Source organism: Schistocerca gregaria, chromosome 2 (genome assembly GCF_023897955.1).
Source record: "Schistocerca gregaria isolate iqSchGreg1 chromosome 2, iqSchGreg1.2, whole genome shotgun sequence".
Lineage (NCBI taxonomy): Eukaryota > Metazoa > Arthropoda > Insecta > Orthoptera > Acrididae > Schistocerca > Schistocerca gregaria.
Window position 1 is genome coordinate 345089937 of NC_064921.1, and position 22262 is coordinate 345112198.

Below are 22262 nucleotides of genomic sequence, written 5' to 3' on the forward strand. Positions count from 1 at the left end.
TCATAAAATGAGTGTATTGTGTTTGCCACTATAGTAACTGTTGATCTTGGTTTATTATAAAAATGTCCTTTCCTTGTTCACATGTGTAATACTAATGACTCTTATTCCTTGGTACCAAGGATTCATGAGAGATTTGTAGGTTCTAGATGTGTATCTCCTCCTTATACTACACATACTATCAGTACTTACTTTGTTTGTGAGCGCTTTGCATGCTTCATGATATTCCCACGTAATTGTTACGTGATGTCATTGTTTCATCATATTTGTATTTCATAGTAGTCTTTCCTAATGACTTACCACACCATGTTGGATCATTATTGGGCTATTGTGTGCTTGCTTGATTCTATATTTATTATTCTGTTTGTTAACACTTTCTGTGCATTATGTTGTGTTTCCTATATTCAGAAACCAGATATGTTCTTAAATATCTCATCAGCACAGTTGGATTTTGTGTTAATTTTTTGCTGGTATGGTCCAGGTCTCAGTGGATATGACAAAAATCTGTTACTGACTTCAAAGTGATGTGGACTCTGGCAGTTATATCCAATGCATTGTGCAGACATTGTTTAAGCCTACTGACATTGAACTTGGATAATGCACTCTGGTGTTAGAAAAATTAAAAGATGGCCAAAAGTGACCAAACATTGATATTATGGAAGACATACAATTTAGACTATATGAATGCAGCTGGTTCTTGCTATGCCCTTAAGGTCTCCATTGCAGGATACTAGATATTAGTACAACCTTCCAAATTCTTGTAAACTCTTGAAACCCTAAGGCATAATTAGAACTGATTTCAACTAAAATCAATGTTCTAATGTTTACTCTCAGCTGCACTGTATTGTACAAATACAAGATGCAATAAATGACTGAGTTCGGTTGACAGTGTAACACTAGTCCACACTCTTCTGAAACTAGTTCATTGCCTAGCATCATCAGTTGTACAAGCACCAATAACCCAAGAGTTGCAAGAGAAAACTGAGTAGTCTAACAGTATTCTACGTTGTACTTTCAATCTAACTGCTACTTTTATTTTTATTGAACATGCCTGGAATCATTTATATTGCTTCTTGTAGAGCTCACATGGCCACAGTGATTACTATCTCAAGTACAGATATGAGAAATACCAGGAAAGCAATTACAATTAGTCTTGTCAATATCATGTTTGATAATAAAATATTCACCATTGGAAATGAGTAGGAAAAACTAGTAACTAGGAAGAACTACTAACCCTGCTGTAGAAGACCTGTGCACAATATTTTTAAATTGCATACTACAACTAATTGTTGTGTCTTCTCACATAAATCTTTTCTCTGAAAAGTGTAACTGATGGAGGCAACTGTCTTCGTGTCGGAGCAATGATAAATAAAGCTATAAAAGCAAGTATGTTACAGTGTGTGAAATGACTTCTTTGAACAGTTAGTTTTGATCAATTTATAGTAAATAATTCTGTGCTTTAATCTTGGAAAATACTAGCAGAAATGTTTTTCTTCTTTTCCTACATAATTGGAAACAGTTTCTAAAATGTTACGTATTGTGTGATGTTAATAAGGTATTTTTTTAATTTACTGTACTCTTCTGATGAGTTTGTATTATTTACAGTCATTTGAAGCAGTTTGTACAAACTTGGCTAAATCCACAAGCAATGCAGATGATCAGCCCTGAGGACCAGAAACAACAGCAGCTACACCGAAGACTTCTTGCAAGGTTTTACTGTCTTTTTACAACAGAACAATAAAGTCCTTTATACTAGGTGGTTATAAATAAACAGCCAGTGTTTGAAACTCTGTCTGTACTTATCACAGGATGCTGAAACATTGTAGGTATGTTCATTAATTGGTGTCTTAGCAGAGTATGCCGAAAAAATATAGTTCCACCTTCTGCCACCAGGTGGAAGTACAGCACTTTAAGCAGTCAGAATGTGGTATTGTTGCAGGAAAAGGGGAGGAAAGGTGGAACACGGTAGAGGTGGTTATGTCATATTTGTTCGGATACGGTCATAAATTACAACATGCTTTCCGTATGCTCTCCCAACTCAGTAGTATGCTGCACATATAACACGGCATAGTTGACAGTTGCTCACAGCATGTTTGGTGTAACAGTGTGATATGTCATCATATGCTGTCCTTCAGATCAGGATTTTTTGATATCCCCACATTCAGAAGTCACATGGACTTAGTTCAGGGGATCAGAAAGGCCACATATCTTGAAATCACCCATAGATGATGGGTGAAGGATTCTCGAAGCAAATCTTTTATCTGTCAAGTGACCTGTCATGTTGCTCCATCACTGCATGAAAACAGTGGTGTGGACACAGTTGCTTTCTTGCAAAGCTAGAATCACAAGTTGTACAAGGAGGTCCTTATCATGCCCACGTGTCTCTGTACATGTAAAAGGCCAACAAGGTGTCATCTCCTGGGAAGAAAAATTACCAAGAATGCAAGAGCCTGTGAAATCTTACCATGCACTCATATAAGCTCTGCGTGTGCAGTGGATGTTCCTGCAACACATAGCAGAGCAGAACCTCATATGTGACAGCTCTGTGCATTCACGGCTTTGTGCAGTGTAAAATGTGTCTTGCCTATACATAGAATATAAATGCAGCCACATGTCAACCATTTCCATGCATATCAAAAAAAATTGAAGGTACCTTCACAGTGCTTTAGCATATCTTAGGGCTTCATTTGGTGCACATTCTGAATCGTGTATGGATAACAGTGTAAAATGTGCCACAAATTTTTTTGAACTCTTGACCAGGGAAGGGATAATTCTGGTGACACAGCTCGATCACTGGCTGCAGAATTTGAGGCATGTGGTGCACAGTCAGCTATAGCTAAAGCAACATTATCAACAGCTACCATGGGAATGGGCCATCTCCCATCCCCTGATGCAACACCTAATTCACCTGTTTCTTCAAATTTCTTTATCACATTCCTTAGCCCATTTATTGACAGGAGGCCTCTTCACAGCCGTTCCTGTTGGCAATATTCTCACAGTGCAGCACTGCAATTGCTGCCATTCTGATAAAACAACCATACAAGCTATCTCTTTTCAATAGCTATTGCATTTTGTACAGAAAACTTCTTCATTTTGTACAGAAAACTTCCTTGCACCAATGGTCACTTCACAAAAGGTATCAACATTGCATCGCCAAGTGACAGACAGAATACTGATGTCAAAACAGGAAACATTTCACATTCTGACTGCTTACAGTGCCATTGGTGGCAAAAACTGGTACTATTATTTTCAGAGCTCTGTGAGCACATCAATTAATGTATATGCCTATGATGTTTCAACAAGCTGCAATCTGTATAGCCCACACTGCAGCACTCAGAGCACCACCAGTTAAATTAAAACCACCCAGAATTATATATCTATCTATAAATACTCTTCATTGTTCATATTATTATATGTTTTTAGCATATTGAGAGTTTAGTTTAAACCACAGTAGCCCTCATAATAAAAGAATAGATTGAGAGTTAATTTGTTTTTGTCAGGCCTAATAATACTCTTCTGACTCCTGTAAACTTCATAGACTTACTAAGAATAATGGAACACTAACTTGACTCAGTGATGATTTTGAAGAGACTAATACCTAATAAAAGAAGTTGTGAATATACAGCACAAAATATAAATCCACTTTCTTGGTTGCTATAATCTCAGAAGAGAAATTTAACTCACCAGCGTAAGTTGATCTCCTTGCAGGGGCTGTATTACAATAAATGAAATTACTACCACTTGTTTTGATGTTCAACTTACACTGATCAGTCAGAACATTATGACCTCCTACCTAATAGCCGGTATGTCCACCTTTGGCACTTATAACACTGGTGACATGTCATTGAGGCCTCAGTAGGTCACAGGAGAGAGCTGATACATCTGCACACACAGGTCACCTATTTCACATTAATTCTGGGGAGGAGCCCGATGAGCTTTGGGGGGCCCAACACATCAACTGAAACTTGCCACTGTGTTTCTCAAACCACTCCATCGCACTCCTGGCCTTGGACATGGCGCTTTATCTTGTTGAAAAATGTCACTGCCATTGGGAAACATGATCATCGTGAAGGGGTATATGTGGTATGCAACCAGTGTCTGATACTCCGTGGTCATTATGGTGCCATGTTCCGCTAGACCCATGGATGCCCATGTAGATGTTCCTCAGAGCCTAATGGAACTGCTGCCAGCTTGTCTCCATTCCACAGTACAAGTGTCAAGGAGCTGTTCCGTGGAAGACAACAGATTCGTACCTTCCCATGATGAAGAAGGCATTGCGATTCATCGACCCTGCAATGCTCTGCCACTGGACCAACATCCAGTGCTGATGGTCACATGTCCATTTCACTCGTAGTTGCCATTGTCATGGTGTTAATATTGGTACATACATGGGTTGTCGGCTGCAGAGGTCCATCATCAGTGCACTATATTCAGACACACCTTCACTCTGCCCAGCATTGAAGTATGATGTTAGTTTTACCACAGTTCACCGCCTGTCTTGTTTTACCAGTCTGCCCAGCCTGCAACATCCGACATCCGTAGTGAGGGGTGGCCGCCCAACCCCATGTTGAAGACACCACGACACTACTTGAACACCTAACAAGTCGTGCAGTTTCCAAAATGCTCGTGCCAAGCCTCTGGGCCATCACAATCTGCCTTAGGTCAAACTCAGATAGACTGCATGTCTTCCCCATTCTACACGCGGACAGAACACTCAATGACACTACATGCACTGTACATGTGTCTCACCAGCAGTCATTTCTTACCAGGTGAAAATGCTATCACCAGGACGAGTTTATGTTGATAATAGGTTGGTGATCATAATGTTCTGGCTGATTGGTGTATATTGTAGTAACCAAGTAAAACACAAAACCGAACCAAGTAAAAAAAATATGCTTTATTCATAAACCTCTGAACAACAATGGAAATATGCCACTTGTGACTCAACATGCAAAAAGACAAAAGAATCATCAGCCATACACAGAACAACTGATATAAATAGTACATTCTAAAAAACACAGTGAGCATGAAGGAGCAATGCTCTGCGCATATATAGGCACCAGTCACCAGTAGATGGTGCAGTGGAGATTGTTTCGTGTGCATACTTCCTAGGTGGCCTTTAGTGGCCGGCCTGCGCTGATACACTTGGAGGTTGATTTCAGTACACATTCACAGTACGCACTCACACTCACATGCACTAATAGCAGGATACAACATATATTAACTGGATGACCATTTCTAAATTATACAGATTGTAGGTAAGACAGGAAGAGCTTTTGTTCTTCAATTTATTGGATCATTGCCACTTCCCATTACCAGTGCATTCACTCATTTTGACATAAGATAGCACTGCCTTTGTAGCATTTGTGACCTTAACAGAAAAAATATAAATATTGAAATTATTTTGCCCTTTAGTTCACTCTGGTACAATGCATGCGCTGTGCTTAGAGCCTTCTGATACATACTGGGTGTTTGAAAAAGAACTCCCTGGTTTTAAGTATAAATTTAATGGAGAAATTAATAAAAAATTACATCAATGAGTACATATCACGAAAGAGAATTCCTTCAAGTTTTGTTTAATGTTAGTAGACGTCAACCTGGGATCCATTTGTTGTGCTACACATGTCAAGATGATATTCCACTTCTCACCACATATTCACCAACATTTCAGGTGTAACTGACCCAACCACCGCGACAATTCTTTCCCGTAAATGATTAATGTCTCTGATCTTTTCACTGTACACAACATTTTTTATGTGGCACTAAAATAAAGAGTCCAATGGGATTAAGTCTGGACTTCATGGTGGCCAAGGTATTGGGTCACTCCTGCCTATCTTCCTTCCTGAAAAGTGAGTGTCAAGAGCCGCATGCACATGCTTACTGTAATGATGTGGCGCCCCATCTTATTGGAAAAACACAAGCTCCTCTTCTGCCCCAATATCTTCCATTTGGGGAAAGACGTGCTCTGTCAACATGTCACAGTAAACATCCCCATTATTGTTCTTTCTACAAAAATGAAAGGACCAATCACACGATCTTCCAGCAAACCACATCACACAATCTTCCATCAAACCACACCAGACATTAACTTTGGGAGAGTCATGTTGATGCTGAATAACATCATGTGGATGCTGTGCCCCCCAAATTCTGCAGTTATGACGATTGACTGTTCCTTTGAGATGAAATGTTGCTGAGTTGCTCCACACTGCACTGCACACACACCTGAACTGAGCCGAGGGAACAGAGGAAAAAAACAGTGCTGGTGCCATCACAATGTCAAGCAGACCAGCCAACTGCAGGAGAGCCAAACTTGGGGAGTTGATGAATCGGACACCACAAACTAGAATAGGGTATGTCACTTTGTACGGATTCTAGGACACATTGGAACTAGGGAGTTCTTTTTCAAACACCCTGTATTATGGTGGCACATAAATGCACACTTGTAGCAAGAGAAAATGCACTCTTCTAGCAAGATCACAATTCTACCTCTTTCAGCAGATTGCTCATGGTTGTGATGACCACCATGTAGAAAATGAGCAGATATAAAATATGCAAATATGCACATAGAACACTGTCTGCGAAAAATGGAAATAACTTGAGAACAATATTTATCTAATAATGTATTTTCTATGTTCACCATCTTGTACTCTCTTGAATAAATTTGCACTATAAAATACCATTGAAGCAGTAACTATCTGCAGTCTGCTTGTGTAGTTCCTTAGAAAATAAAAATTATGATGTCCAGAGTACAGGAGCTGTCAAATACTACAAAATGCCAAAGATAAACTTTCTGAATTGCTTGCTGTCTGAAATAGCCAGCAGATGATGATGCTAGTTGTTGTTGGCCATATAGATAAGAAAACTCTCACAAATGAGCACATAAGTAGAATGGGGTATCATTGTAGCTTTGTTTGTTAATACAGATGTAGATGAAGTTCTTGAGCTGCTGTGAGACAGACCATTTTAACTACGTGGACAAAATGTTACCAAAATGAAAATGTTAGTACTTTGCATACATCAGCTGATTGTTGAGACTACCGTAGTACATAAGCCACAACATTGTTAAAATAATTAGAAACAGTGCTAGAACAATAATATGCAAATTTGGCTTTCAGTTATAAAGATTTTCTGAATATTTTTCTAGAGAACATTATGAGTTAAGAGCACTATTTCATATCTTGCTTCTGTTTCTTATATGAAGATTTGACTTAATGTTGCACATTTACTATTGTAATTTACCAGGTATTTTTATTAAAAATGATATGTACATTAGGCTGTAGGAAACGGTGCAACCAGCCACAAATTTTCTGGAAATGATTTTATTATACCATTACTAGTTTCAGGCCTGAGTGCAACGTCAGATGGTAGTGTTGACTTCTTAGCAAGTTTTACACTTGTGTCTTCCTGAAAAGTCCTTCTTTACATATTAAAGGACAGAGGTTTCATTTTCTTTTACAGTCCATACTGATCAATCAACTGAACTAAAAACAAACTAGTAATGGTATAATGAAATCATTTCAAGAAAACTTGTGACTGGTTGTAGTATTTCCTATAGTGTAGTTTATCAAAACAGCTGCAGTGTTCTCCATCCAAAACAGAATACAAATACACTTTAGATTTAGGTTGTGTAGTCTGTTTCCTTGTAATTATAACATTGAAATTCTGAAGTACTATTTCTTTGTTTAATTAATTAATCAGTCTTACAATACTTGCAAACTTCTGCATATTTTGTTTTTCTGAGGCATTGTACAGTAATTTGATACCATTATTTCTTATGCATATGAAGCCATAACCAACAATTAAAATGAATATAGTAATGTTCTTCTATTTTTAATATTTGAATAAAAAGATTTAAATGTTTTCAGGTGCTACTTGAAATTAGGGCAGTGGCATGAAGCTGTCAGGGGTATCAACCAAAGTTCAATTATAACTGTACTTAATTATTATGCCTCTGCAACAGAGCACGATCCTAACTGGTATAAGGCTTGGCATGCCTGGGCATACATGAACTATGAGACTGTCCTTTTCTACACCCAACAGCAGAAACAGGGTGGTATAGTTGAAGATGAGTCAGTGGCACGAAATTCTGGCTTGGTAAGTAATACAAATATATCTTGAAGTAGTATTACAAATATATCTTGATTTTGTTTTTGAATGCTACGTGAATTGTTATGTGCAAGAGTTTCAATTAATTTTAGGAAGAACCATACAAGAGCATAGAGAGACTTTTAAAATGTTAGAGAACGGCAATCAGTCGTCCTTTCCTTTCAGTCGTTATTAAAGCAAATCAAGATTTCAGTTAGTAACTAGGCAGTATCAAGTAGTCTTGAGTGAATTGTGACAGGAACCTGAACAACAGGGGATTGATGTACAAGGGCATGTATTAAAACAATGTATTGATTATGGCAGTTACTAGCTGAATTGTTTATTTGCCTTAATAATGCCTGAAAGGAAAGGACGATTGATTACTGTTCTCCATCATTTTGCAAGTCATATCACAGTTGTTGAGTACATTCACATTCCTAGTGGAAGGTACTTTGATATCAAGACTTTTAAAACTTATTATGAGCCAACAAATATTGTTGTTTTCTTTCTTGTGACATCTCAGTATAACAACATAACCTTTTATTAGACAACACAAGATATAAAAAACCAAACAATTTCACTGGTGCTTATACTTAATTGATCTTTGTGATTAATCGATAGGTGACGTGACAGGAATATCCTATTTACATTCGTTCATGCACATATTGTGTTCTGTAAACCCCATCATAAAGAAGAGCCTTCAGGCTTGTGGAAGAAGTCAAGTTACACATTAACAGGCAATTCCCCTGGACAGTCCAGTGGCTTGGTTGTACATTCTCCTGTTTAATTTAAGATAGTTGTGTTTTAGTGCTGACTGTGGTATGGTTAAGAGCTCACCAATAGAAGTATTTGAGATCTGTTTCACGTTTATAAACATTAACCTTCATTATTTTCTATGTAAGCTCTTCCTGCCCATTCTTAAAAAAAATTGTGTACAGCAGTTGGATTCAGGAAAATTCTTCATGGGTCAAGATCGCAGTTTATTATTTTTATTGATCTCTAGTTTCAGCTGCTCCATCCTCAGATCTGTAATTATACAGAAAATTGCATATAAAGAAAAATGGTATGGTACACATTGCCAATAATAAACACTTCCATGGCATAAATACATACCACAGGATAATAATTTTTTTTCCATGTACAATCACTAACTGGTTTGTGAGCTGCATAGCTCAACCTTAACCTACAGCTCAGTTACAAGTTCTTATAAAATATATGTTTACATCACAAACAAGTATTCTGCAATGCATCATCACTCAAAAGAAAAGTTAAGACTACATAATTCTTATCGCGAGAGATAGTCGCATCCACTGTGTAATAACATTATATCAGGTAATCTCCACATGTGCAGAGTAAGATCGCAACAAACATATTACATTATGCTAGAGATGTAGCATGTGAAAAACAGTATATCATTTTCACTCAGTTATATAAGGTTGTCATACTCGCTATGCAAATATTGCATTACACAGAATCCACATGTGGAGCTTAAACATTGTACCTTATAGAATAGGTTAAACCATGACAAAGCATTGGTGAACAACAAGGAAACTGCCAGCATCATAGCAGGCAAGATACCAACCGATGTTATGAGTGCTTACAAGAAAACAATGTTCTCCCCTATCGTACTATTGGTAGAATATTCACTGAGGCAGAAGAAACTACTGACAAATTTACAAATTGTAGCAATTGGAATAAAAATTATTTCAGCAACAAGAGACAACATGAAAGCTTCATACAATTAAAAACCAATTCCCTTATTGATATAAAAAAAAATTTTTAGAATATATTTTAAAATACTAGTAATAACATTTGTATTATTTATGATACTATACAGTGTATACGTAACCATAAAAATTCAAGTACCAAACTACAGAGCCATATGAAAGTGTAAAATTAACATGAGCCCCATAATAAGAAGATGCTGCAAGTGATCCAGAAGCGTGTTGTGGGTTTTACATCAGCATCCTTAGCAGCTGCGTTTAATGATTTGTAGGTAGCAACCATTGTAAATCTTATGCAATTTAATCATGTCTAATAAATAGTATATCACCTTAGCAAACAACAGACCTACACAGCATTTAGGTAGCAACATATGTCTACGACATAGAATTATGGTTGACATTGGGATGAGAATAATGTGTAGCTTGAGTGCAATTTGATTATAGGATGCAATACTGGCAATTAATATAGAAAAGACACAAGTAGGAACCTAGTGAATAAGTATGAAAAATACTGACAACACAGTGTGAACAATATGTCTGTGAAAAGTAGTCTAATGTCTACATAAATGGTAGACATAAAAATAGTGTACTAAGGTTGAGACTAACAACACTATGTCAGAAATTGTCATTTTCATGTTAGCCAACAATTTTCCATAAACTGCTGTTATATGTAACATATCCAAATGTTTTTGTGGCTTGTAGACAGATGCCTACATGTATGCAGAAACACTAGGCTGCATAAAGATAATCTTGGTACTGTGAACTGGGAAACAAAAGCTAAAGTAATTGTAGTTTTGAAACCAGAAAAAATGAAGCTGAAGTGTCTAACTATAGACCTAGAGTACTCGGTATGACACACAAATTATTGCCAAGACTAATCCTCAGTGTCATTCTGGAGCCCGTCGATAAAATAATCAAAGTTGAGCAGCATAAATCAAAGTTGCTGTGATCAGGTACTAACACCCTTACAAAATTGGCTGAATCTGGATTTCAGGAGGCCTCAAATATGCTGCAGTGTTTGTGAGTATGACAGCAACTTAATGGTAACAGTATGCAGAGAAGGCCTGAGGCTGAAGTTCATTTTTGTAATTCCTTATCCAAAGATAGCAGGTTTACTCAGCAAGTGTGCTATAACTCATGTTTTTCAATTTCTTTTAATGGAAAAGCTAGCAGATGGAGAAACTTGCAACAGTGGTATTTCTCAAGGATCATTCCTGGCTTCCTTCCCTTTAATTTTTATGTTCATGACATGCCAGTTCCTAACTGGAAGAAAAACCAGAATGCAGATGGCCTGGCATTAATATGTCAGTAAAAAGATGTCAAGCATTGTGAGAGTTTATCATATTGAAGGAGTTCTATTACAAATGGAGACTCCAGTCAAACCCATGTAAAACAGAGGGGACAGTGTTACATCTCTATGGTAAACAACAACATAGAAAGTTTGATTTGATCAAAGTTCCCATAAATACTCTCCTAAATAGCTGTGTGTTCCTCCCCAGTTGGACAGTAATTTATGCAACACAGCACAAATCTCTCTAAAAAAAATAGCCAGAAACAACTGTAGAGCTAATGCAGATATGCTATGCCTTCATATGTTTATTCAGCTGACGAGTATGGTGCCCTTTTCGTGACAAAAATGCACACATACAAATAATGGAAAGTCCAGGTTGGAACATCAACAGTATTATGAAAAGGATAGATCGCTACTGACTGTAAAGGTGACACATTGACATGTAGACAGCCACAACAAAAAGACTGCTATGCATTGAGCTTTCAGCCAAAGCCTTATTCAGAAAATAGCAGCTAGAGATAGGTGTCACGTGTGTGTGTGTGTGTGTGTGTGTGTGTGTGTGTGTGTGTGTGTGTGCGCGCGCGCGCACGCACGCATTGTGTTTTCTGAAGAAGGCTTTGGCCAAAAGCTCAAATGTGTAGCAGTCTTTTTGTTGTGCCTGCCTGCAACTCAACATTTCGTCTTTATGGTGAGTAGGGACCTGTCCTTTTCATACTATTGTTCCACATATTCAAATAAGATAGATGTGCATCTGAATGAGGCCAAGAGGATCATTGCTGACACTGCCTGATCAGTTCCCATTCAGTGATTGCCTGTTCTATCTACCATTGCTTTCACAGTACCCCAGAAGAACAGCTACAAAATCTTAACAAGACAAAGTCCTGCAAGAGCTTAGTGCTTTCCATTCCACAATCCATCAAGTATGTGCTTGAAAGTGAACAAGCTACGTTTGGACCATTCCAGTCCACAGATGTTTTCAGTATCACTGAGAAGTATGATTTTATTAACAGTTGTTATTTTGTATAAAATGCATATTTGAACCATCAGTTGTTTTTATTTTAAACTGCTTTGGTAAATACATATTTCAGAATAGGATTCAGTTGCCAGTTAGGAAATTCGGAAATTTATTTCACTTTATCAGTTTCAATTTGGCAATACATGTATGTAAAGGATAAGAAGGGTACTACAGAAACTTGCTCCACACTGCTTTAGCAGATGTTAATATTTTCTTTGCAGAAATATAATATCATGACGTGCTCAAAAATGTTCATGTTATATGTGATAATTATACACATAGATTGATAAGTCACAGTAAATGAATCATATTTATGTGCACAGTCATGCTGTTGTGTTAGCAGCAAGGAACACATTTACATAATACATACAACAAACAAGGCACACAGTTGCATGTAAGCTATTGCTGGTATTAATATCTAAAAGAAAAGGGCTACTTTTCATCATTGTATAAGAGATACTATACAGTCAAAGTAGGGTCTGTTCTTGAGTGCAAGCTGATTAATTGAACAAATCTTTGGAATTTAGGCAAGAATGTTTATTATGTATGAGGGTTGAATGAAAAGTAATGCCTCCACCTTTATTAATTGGGTTTGGATGGGAATATTTTAATAAACCAATTGCAGAAATAATTCTTAGATTGTGATTTTTAATTACCAATATTTACTTTTCCACATAATCACCAGCCAATTGGATACATTTCTGCCAACAATGAAGAAGTTTTCTGAAGCCATCACAGAAGAAGTCGACACTCTGTTTCCGCAACAGCAGTCACGCAGTTCTCTCAATGTCTTCATCAGAAGCATAATGATGTCCCCGCAAATCATCTTTCATTATCGGGAACAGATGGAAGTCAGAGGTGGTGCTAAATCTGGACTGTATGGAGGATGACGTACAGTGGTGAGATTCAGTCTCTGAAGTGGTGGCACATGAAGTTTGTGATATGGCATTGTCATGCTGCAGAAAATACATTTCCCTTTTCCTTTTGGACCCTTGTTAACTATCGTTTCAGAGTTCTCAGCGTTGTGATGTAATGCTCTGAATTTATTGTTGTTCCATGATCAAGGAAATCAACATGGATAACTCCATCTGCATCCCAGAACACTGTGGCCATGAGTTTTCCAGCTGTGGGCTGCGTCTTTATTTCTTTTTCTGGGGCAAGTCTTTGTGCCAATATTGCACAGATTGACGTTCTGTCTCCGGGTCATAATGGTGTACCCACATTTTGTCTCCTGTCACAGTTGAATGGAGAAAGGCGTCACCTTCAGCATCCGGGGTACTCATTGTGCCCGGATCTTCCAATAGCCAAGCAAAGCAATAATGTGACCCACTCATTCTTGTCAAATTCCAATTGTGCAGTTTCTCTTTGAGTGATATAACAATTGTCCTGAATCAATCTGTCAACATTTTGCTTGTGCAACTTGGTGGTTGCTATCACAGGCCGTCCAACTCTTTGTTTGTCACGCAGGTCAGTTGTTCCCGCCTCAATATCTTTAAACTTACTCGGCTAACAACGCACAGTACTCACGTCAGCACAATCACCATAAACTGCATTCATTCTCTGATGAATCTCCTTTGCGGTGACACCTTCTGCTAACAACGCACAGTACTCACATCAGCACAATCACCATAAACTGCATTCATTCTCTGATGAATCTCCTTTGCGGTGACACCTTCTGCTAACAACGCACAGTACTCACATCAGCACAATCACCATAAACTGCATTCATTCTCTGATGAATCTCCTTTGGGGTGACACCTTCTGCTGTCAAGAATTCAATGACTGCATAAATCGCATTGACACTATCCGCGCAGGGTTCCATACCAAACACTGTAATAACACAACCGTACAAAGCTCAGACTTCCCACCAACTGGAGCTGCTGCATACCAATGCTGCCAACTGTTGAAGAGTTACGAAGATGGAAGTAGTCAACCCTCCCTATTTTAAACTCTTAGAAGAGGTTCATTTTGAAGCCCTTCTCGGCCAAATGTGATTTTTCCTTATTAAGCAAAGATGTTTTTCAATTATGAGACATTCAAAAATTTGACTTATATGAATTTTCACTGTCTTTGTTGAGAAAGTGCTCACAAATGCACATCTTAAATGCCCTCCCTGTCTGCCCCATATAAAATCTCTGACATTTACTTGATTGCATGCAGAATAATGTGGCCGGTTCATGCACAGACCACAGGGCAAGTATGGGGAGAGTGGTAGTGGTGGGAGTTGCAGTCAGCATGCTGTAAGAGAAATGCCAAGTGCTAAAGGGGTAGTGCCATTCCAAACTGAAGCCTACAACTACTTTTTTGTAAATATTAAGTGAAGCCTCTCCACACCCACACTTGCATGGTGACCATCTGCAAAGATCTTTGTTATCTTTGCTTTGCGTAGTATTTAAAAAGAATCCCAGCGTAGCATCTAAAAAGAATCCCACTGAAAAAAAAAAGGCAGTAATTTAGATTTTCCTGACTTGTTAAACCGCCTTTGAGGAAAGCATCATGAACGGTGAATTTTGAGTAAAACCTATATTTCTCTTAAGACCACGACAAAATTTGCTTCTTTTGCCAAACCATGGAGGATTTACACTCTGTCACCTCCTAACATGTTGTGTAGATGCAGTTGTGAGAGAATTCTGAAAGAGTAGTTTATTAATTCTATTAAGTGAGGAACTCAGAAAAAGTAAGGTCATTGACTTATGAAAAAGCGCATCCTCAGCACAGAAATAAACATATAATGTCTTCACTTATGTTGTTCCAAAACCTACAGCATTTCTCATTTTACTAACAGTTGATGGCCCTCAAAAATTTACATTCTTCCATCAAAGAAGCTTTTACTTAGTGCAGTAACACAGTAGATAATGAAGTTTTGCCTTGTAGCAAAATACTTTCCTTTTTGTGTGCTATCATTTGCCGCAATCTCATTTCGATATGTTAAACCGTTTATGAGATATGAGGAATGTTAAGGATATTTCATTCTGTCTTTAACACTGGCACTCATGATTGTAAATGATTGCACTACATAAGGCCAGTTTTCTTGAGGTTGGTGACAGATAGAGACCTCCATCCAAGTCAAAAGATAAATTAAAGATGTAAGCTAAACTCCACACATAGCAAAATATTATGTAATATGCACCAAAAGCAAAATCGTAGTGACCCATTTTTCATTGTTAACTTTTTCAAATTTCATGCAGTGTCTTATAACTGTGACTATTAATGACATGATGGGCATGTCATCATTAGGCTGATATATAAAGCTGTATGTAACAGAAAAATGAAATTTTTTTACCAAATAGTTTCCATAAAGCTGTTAGAAAAAAATTGCACGGTGTATGCCTCAATTCTGGTACTGCAGCACATAGTGAATTGGCTGAAAGTGGGCAAACAATGTTGGCCTCCCCTTCCAAACGAACATGAGAACTTGCCCAGCACTTCATACAAAAACTGGTCACTGTGCATTGGCCACCGTATCTTGTTTGAGCTCTTAAACTAATATTAAGTAAGTTTCTCGATACACTTCTTATACTTAAAATACATGTATGGCCAAGTTCTAATGGTTTACCCCAGATTGCGTAAGCTTCTGAAAATGACAGATTAATCACTGATATAAATTTCCTAGTTGTGTAACTGATGACTGAATCTTATTCCAAAACCACTGAGAAGTGGAAGAATTCTGGAATGAACATCCACCTGAGAACTATGACCCCTTTCCATTCGACATTGCCCTCAAACTCGGGTTTAATCTTCTCCATCGTAATTGTTTGAGACTTAACACCACATCCAAATGGGACAAGGGAGATGTGACCACATCTTGACATAGTGGGTTCATTAAGATTGTACTGTTTGTTATTGTGGTGGGTATAATACATATTGTCGAAACCTGCATACTCCATATTTTTGAAGGCGGTCAGAAAAAACCATGGACGTGGCATCAAGTGCTGCAATCTGGTTGTGAATTTTAATTATTAACACGTAAATATACTGTGTTTGTATGTGTGTTCTCTAATGACACACAGTACTCATAATAATAATTTTGTACTTTTTTTATAATTAAGGAACTTTCTAGTCATACAGTAAAAATATTGTATTACAAATGCTTGGGGTATTTGTCAAGTCTGTAATCAAGTTCATCCCACATTTGATGTATCACGTTTGTATCAATCATTTGGGAGTCATTTTTGATGTGGCGCCATAATTCCAGTAGGTCTGCTGTTAAATGGAGGCACAAACATTGAATTTTGCATGTAAGTCTACACACAAAAATTGTGTTGGATTAAAGTAGATGAATTCTTGATGCTGCAATAGAAATGTTAGATCATTTTCCATTATAGGACACTCATCATTTCCACAGTAATGTAGTTATGTATTCAGTAACATTGAGATGGAAGTTGGGTGGAGCAACATTACGCAGGCAGAATATGTCCACACTGTTGATCTCTAGCTGCAGGCCAAGCGAGGTGGCGCAGTGGTAAGGTGCTGGAACATATTCGAGAGGACGGTGTTTCAAATCCCCATTCAGATTTAGTTTTTTTGTGTTTTCCCTAAATTGCTTAAAGTGTATGCTGGGATAGTTCCTTTGAAAAAGCATGGCATATTTTCTTCTCCATCGCATGTGTAAATTCCTTGCCATCAATTGGGTTTTAAATTCATGATCTACCTTCCCTCTGCATGCTGAATGAACCAGTTGTGCATCATTTCCAGATACATGTCTCCTGTAGTGGTCTAGTCCATTATGAAAAAGGACCCCTAAACTCCAAAATTTGAGTTATCTGAGACCCATTAATTTTTGATAAATCAAAAATATGCTGTATGATAAAAATGTTAGATCATTTTCCATTATAGGACACTCATCATTTCTACAGTAATGTAGTTATGTATTCAGTAACATTGAGATGGAAGTTGGGTGGAGCAACATTCTGCAGGCAGAATATGTCCACACTGTTGATCTCTAGCTGCAGGCCAAGCTAGGTGGTGCAGGGGTAAGATAAGTCAAAAATATGCTGTATGATAGTGTAATGTAATGATTTTCTGTGCCTCAGATTCGTGTGTAGTACCTATCCACTGTTCCCAAAAGTGTTGCTTTAACACTAAAGACAAGTTTTTCATGAAAACTATCCTTTTGCATATATTATTGCATTAATTTAGCAAACTCAGAACAGTTCACTTTGTTTTTGGGTGTCGAAGTTAGTACTAGTTTCAAGCCTTAAGGCATCCATTTTAATAATTTCTGTTAGTAATAGTGGTAGTTCTTTTATTTGCCCATGGATCATATTTTATAAACTAGCTGCCACCCCTGGCTGTGCTTGCATATCAGTATTTTTTTTGCAATGACTGATGATGAGGAAGTATGCTAATAATTTATAAATATCTGGGTATGTACTTTTATAGATATGTATGTGTGTATGAATAAATGTTTGTAGCACTGGTGTAAAGGTACATAATGAAGGAATTCTCTAAATATTCAAAACAGTATCTTTTTCTTCACCTTGGATATTATTACACCTAAAGTCTGCTTCATTTTTGGTGATTATCTCATGGAAGCAAAGAGCCAATTCTGTGGTAAATTAGATCTTAACTCGCAAAAGTAGGCAAGAAACCTGGCATTTAGACTTCTGCATCCATACGAATTCAAGTCATCTGGAAGCATGCATTATATTTTCTAATTGTATTTACAAACACTTCTATTCTTTACTTTAGAACAGAGTTTTAGGTGTTGTTCCGGCTCACTTAGTACTGAAAGTGGAAGTTTGCCACCAGAGCTACACATACCAACTGTTGTTCATGTGCCCATATTTTTTATCCATTTTCCCTAAGGTGACTAATCAATGATTAATAGTGTAGGAAAAGAAAGAATACTGTGAATACAGTGAAGAAGATGTGTTAAGCTGCAGGCAGGGACAATTAAAAGACACTTACATAGAGCTTTCAAGCTCAGCCTTCATCAGCAAAAGAGAAACATACAACCATCCATACACATAAGCAATCACACCTCATCCACACGCCTGCCATCTCCAGCATCTCTATATTCTGGTCCTAGATGCTGGAGGTAAATGCACAGCATCTCTCTGTTTGTCGTACAGCATTTAAATGATGCTGTCATCGTGAGTCTTCAAGTTTCTTGAAAGCTGTGAGACGCATAACATTCAGTGTCAAAAATTTGACAGGCTTGTGACTGTTCTACTGTCTCTGTATTCTTAGAGTCACATGACATTCTGCATCTAAGGTTTGGTGCAACTGATAGTACTCTGAAGTTTTCTGTATTTCACTAACTCAAGCTATCTTTGATTTATGCGTAAATCAGACTTACATTTTTGAGTCATATCATAAGAGCTTTAAACATATTTCTCGGGCATACTGTCAAATTTTATTGTTTTAGCTACACAAAAACTCATGCACAATAACATTGGATATCCAGTCACAAATAATCTGTAAACAAGAGTCGCTGACCATCACCCCAGCATTGTCTGTGTCTCACTCACGTAAACCATATTTAAGAATGGTAATAATACTCAAAAGAATAATACAGTTTTCTAAAGCAACCTATGATCTCGCTCATGGTTCAGGCTGACACTACATAAAATCAGAACCTGTTCAATGTCAGAATCGTTTCAATGGTAGAGTCTGCAAAACATAACAGGCAGATTTACTTTAAGGGCAAGCACACAGTCCAATTCCATTATTCTGGAGGAAATTGCATGTGTAATATTTTTAACTAAGTTGTTGTTTTGTGGAGGTTTGTGTGGTACCTCGGCCTTCTTTTTAGCTGTACAGGTCAAGCAAAATATTGGATTACCATTTTTCTCTCCAGGCTTATTTTAGAGGAATATGTCGCCCCCCCCCCCCCCTCTCTCTCTCTCTCTCTCTCTCTCTCTCTCTCTCTCTCTCTCTCTCTCTCTCTCTCTCTCTCTCTCTCTCTCTCTTGCAGTGGTCTAGTGGTCTTTGGTATCATTGATCATTACCTTTGTTTGTTTCAGCTATATAGTCCCAGTGTTTGCTGTGATTCCCCTTGTTTGGTTTTTTATACTTTATGTTTATTCTGGAGTAATCTTTGTGTGTTATTTTTCAGTTATGTCATTTTGTGGGCATGTATGTGGTATCACTGTCTTCTAATCCATTTATGTCACATTTCAATTATCTTCTTGTTTTCTGAGGGGGGGGGGGGGCTAGAATCACTGTCTTCATTTGATATGTATGGGAATTATTTGATTCCAATTTTCTATTTTCAGTATATTATAGAGGAATTTGTGTGCTTTATTTATTTATTTGGTTTTTTGGTTGCTTTGGAATGATCTTAGCGTCATTGATTTTTTTTAGCTTGTCCCCACCCCCCTCAAGACTGTCTCTTCCCATGGTTGTCCAGTTAATTTCTTTTTATTAGCTGGCTGAGACATTTTGTGTGCTTTTTATGTTAGTCTTTGATTTTTATGGTCTTCCTTGGGGTCACCATCTCAAAAGAACATAATCGGCTCGTTGTCCCTTAATTTCGTATTTAATAATACTGGTATAAGCATGGAATAAAGACATTAAGAAATGTATAAGAATTGTATTGATTTTGTTGAATCATATTAAACAGAACATTTCAACCAATAAAAGCATTTTCACAAATATGATAAAGTTCAAATGTGAAAGAGTAAATAACATTTTCAAGGAATAAGTATTACTGTCTCATTCATGTAATATTCTTCAAATAAATAAATAGCTTATACTACATACTTTGTGAAGTACGTAGCTGTATTCTTCCTCAGGGTTCAAGCTATTTCATACCAAATTTGATCAAAATCAGTTCAGAAGTTTAGTTGTAAAAACATAACAGAGTGAGTTTCTTTCATGCTATAATATTAGCATGGATTAAACAAATTGAGGATTGTATATGTGTCATATTCTAGCTGTTAGCTGTGGCTGTGTTCATTTACCAGTAAACCGAAATGGAAATGTGCACATCACTTTATTGGCCAGGAGACATCAGTAAAGTTGTTCAGTCGCTTGGTGCAAGTCTTTCTTATTTGATGCCACCCAGTCACAATTGGGGAAAAAAGAAAAGAAAAGAAAAAATAAAAAATAAAAAAATTGATTTGGCCAGTAATCGAACCTGGGACAGTAAGCAATGCTAACCACATGACCACAAGCTGTTGATGCAAATCATTATATCTTTGAGAAGCTATAAGGGATGTGTGTGACAGTGGCTGAAATACATGGGCTTGTGACATATTATTATGAAAGTATGGATGAAACACATTGAGAGTTGTAAAAGCATTATATCATTACACTGAGTCGTATTATGTAAAACATATCAAACAACAGCATTTTCACTAATGTGATATAGTTCAAAAGTTACAGAGTAAATAACTTTTTCAAAGCATAATTATTGTTCCTTACTTGGTGTTATACTCTTCAAATCAATAAATATGTTGTACTGCACACTTCATAATGTATCCAATGTTCCTCGTCAGCATTCAAGATATTTTCAGATTAAATTTAATCAAGATCAGTTCAGCAGTTTCATCATAAAGGCATGACAACCAGAGTTATGTTTGCATTTATAACATTAGTATGAATTAGGCACATTACATTTATATAGTCTGGTGGAATACACTGGAAACTGATGCAACTAAATAAAATATTTGGAGTTTCTCAGCAGGACTACACTTCTGTAATGACTTGATGAAAACAGGTACATAATTTTTAATAATAGAAATGCAAAGTTTTACTCATCAAAAGATTTGTTATGTATTTGCAGATTCAAATTTAAATGTCCAAATAATTTTTATTGCATGTGAAGCCTTATTAGCTAGAACTGAAGACAAGATATGAGTCCCGTAGAGCACAAGTGGTGTAACTCACATTATTCTCATTTCAAGATATGTAATGGTTTACTAGGATTGTTATACAAAGTTTAACAGTACTTTACTAATCATATACGTTGTCAGAAGTTTTCTCTAACTTGAGTTAGCAATGTGAACAAATTTGATCAAGTTACAGAAATAATATAAGGGCCTAATTGAATTTGCAGCACCGATGCTATAAAGAGGTAAGATTCCCCTCTCCTAAGGACCACATGAAATGACTTCTCTCTTCTTTCTTTTCTCCTTTCTTTCTTTCCTGTGGTTTCATCATTATTTCTTTCTTTTGTTCGTAATGCACCTGCCTTTTTCATTTTTCTCCTGGAGGTGATTGATTATAACATGAGGAAAAAACTATTGTTCGAGACAACAGGTTTGTTGACATTTTCTGGCAACACTAGGTGTAGGTGTCCTTTAATATTGGTTATGCCCCTGAGAGATGACAGAGCATGGGCACTTTACGGTGCAGACATGACTTATGTGTTGCCTATAATCCAGTCATCTCCTTTGTATGAAAAGGGGTAGGCACAGCAAAATCACTCCATTAATTTATTGGAGTAAATAATATGCAGCACATTTGGCTAATAGACCCAGTTAGGTTGGTCAAATCTTATCGTCCCAGAGCTGGAGAGTACTAAAGGATGTCTAGTGTCATTGGGAAGTATGAGTGAACATTTTGTCTCTAACAAAAGCTGTTCTCTGTGCTGATATATCACCTCTAGATGTTTGACATCAAGACTTTCAAACACACTGTGTGCGAAACTGGAGATGTTATAGTTGTCCAAACACGCTCAGCAGTCGAACTTTTAAACAATGGAGTTACAGAAAATTTTAAATATTTTATTCTAAAAATAATGTCCACCAATAAAACTTAAACTTGATATAGATTGATAGCATTCTCTGTCCTGAAAGTAGCTTTCATTCTTAACACTAACTGGAATACATTCATTTGGGGCCCTAGCAGCCAACAGAAGAATACTATTTTTGATACAGGAAGCATTCAAATTAGATATCTTTTAGAATAACATGTGGTCTTGTTACTCCACAATATGTATTTACGAAAGATACATACTAATTGACAGGAAAATACTGCATCTGCAGCTGACTGAACATGAATCCACCTAGCTGGTCGATTTAAGCCCAAGTGCTTTGAGCTCACTCTCATTCTCTGCAAGTCAGCTGGCACCATGTTCTTCTTTAATTGACTCATCCCTAGGTACCATCACTATATTTAAAGATTGTGACAGACAACAAAGTGGACTGCTCTCAACTGTATAAAGTCGAATGTGTCACAGCATGTGATTGCTAGAGTGCTG

The 22262-nt window shown here is 37.1% G+C and overlaps 1 protein-coding gene across 4 annotated transcripts in view; it reads left to right on the top strand.

Moving 5' to 3' along the window:
• The window catches only part of LOC126337021 (serine/threonine-protein kinase mTOR), a 236436-nt gene that overhangs the window by 175296 nt on the left and 38878 nt on the right, over positions 1–22262 (top strand). For all 4 annotated transcript variants that reach the window (XM_050001292.1, XM_050001294.1, XM_050001291.1 and 1 more), the window contains 2 exons: positions 1603–1707; positions 7863–8091. In XM_050001292.1, the coding sequence (XP_049857249.1) occupies positions 1603–1707; positions 7863–8091 (334 nt within the window). The remainder of the gene's footprint in view (positions 1–1602; positions 1708–7862; positions 8092–22262) is intronic.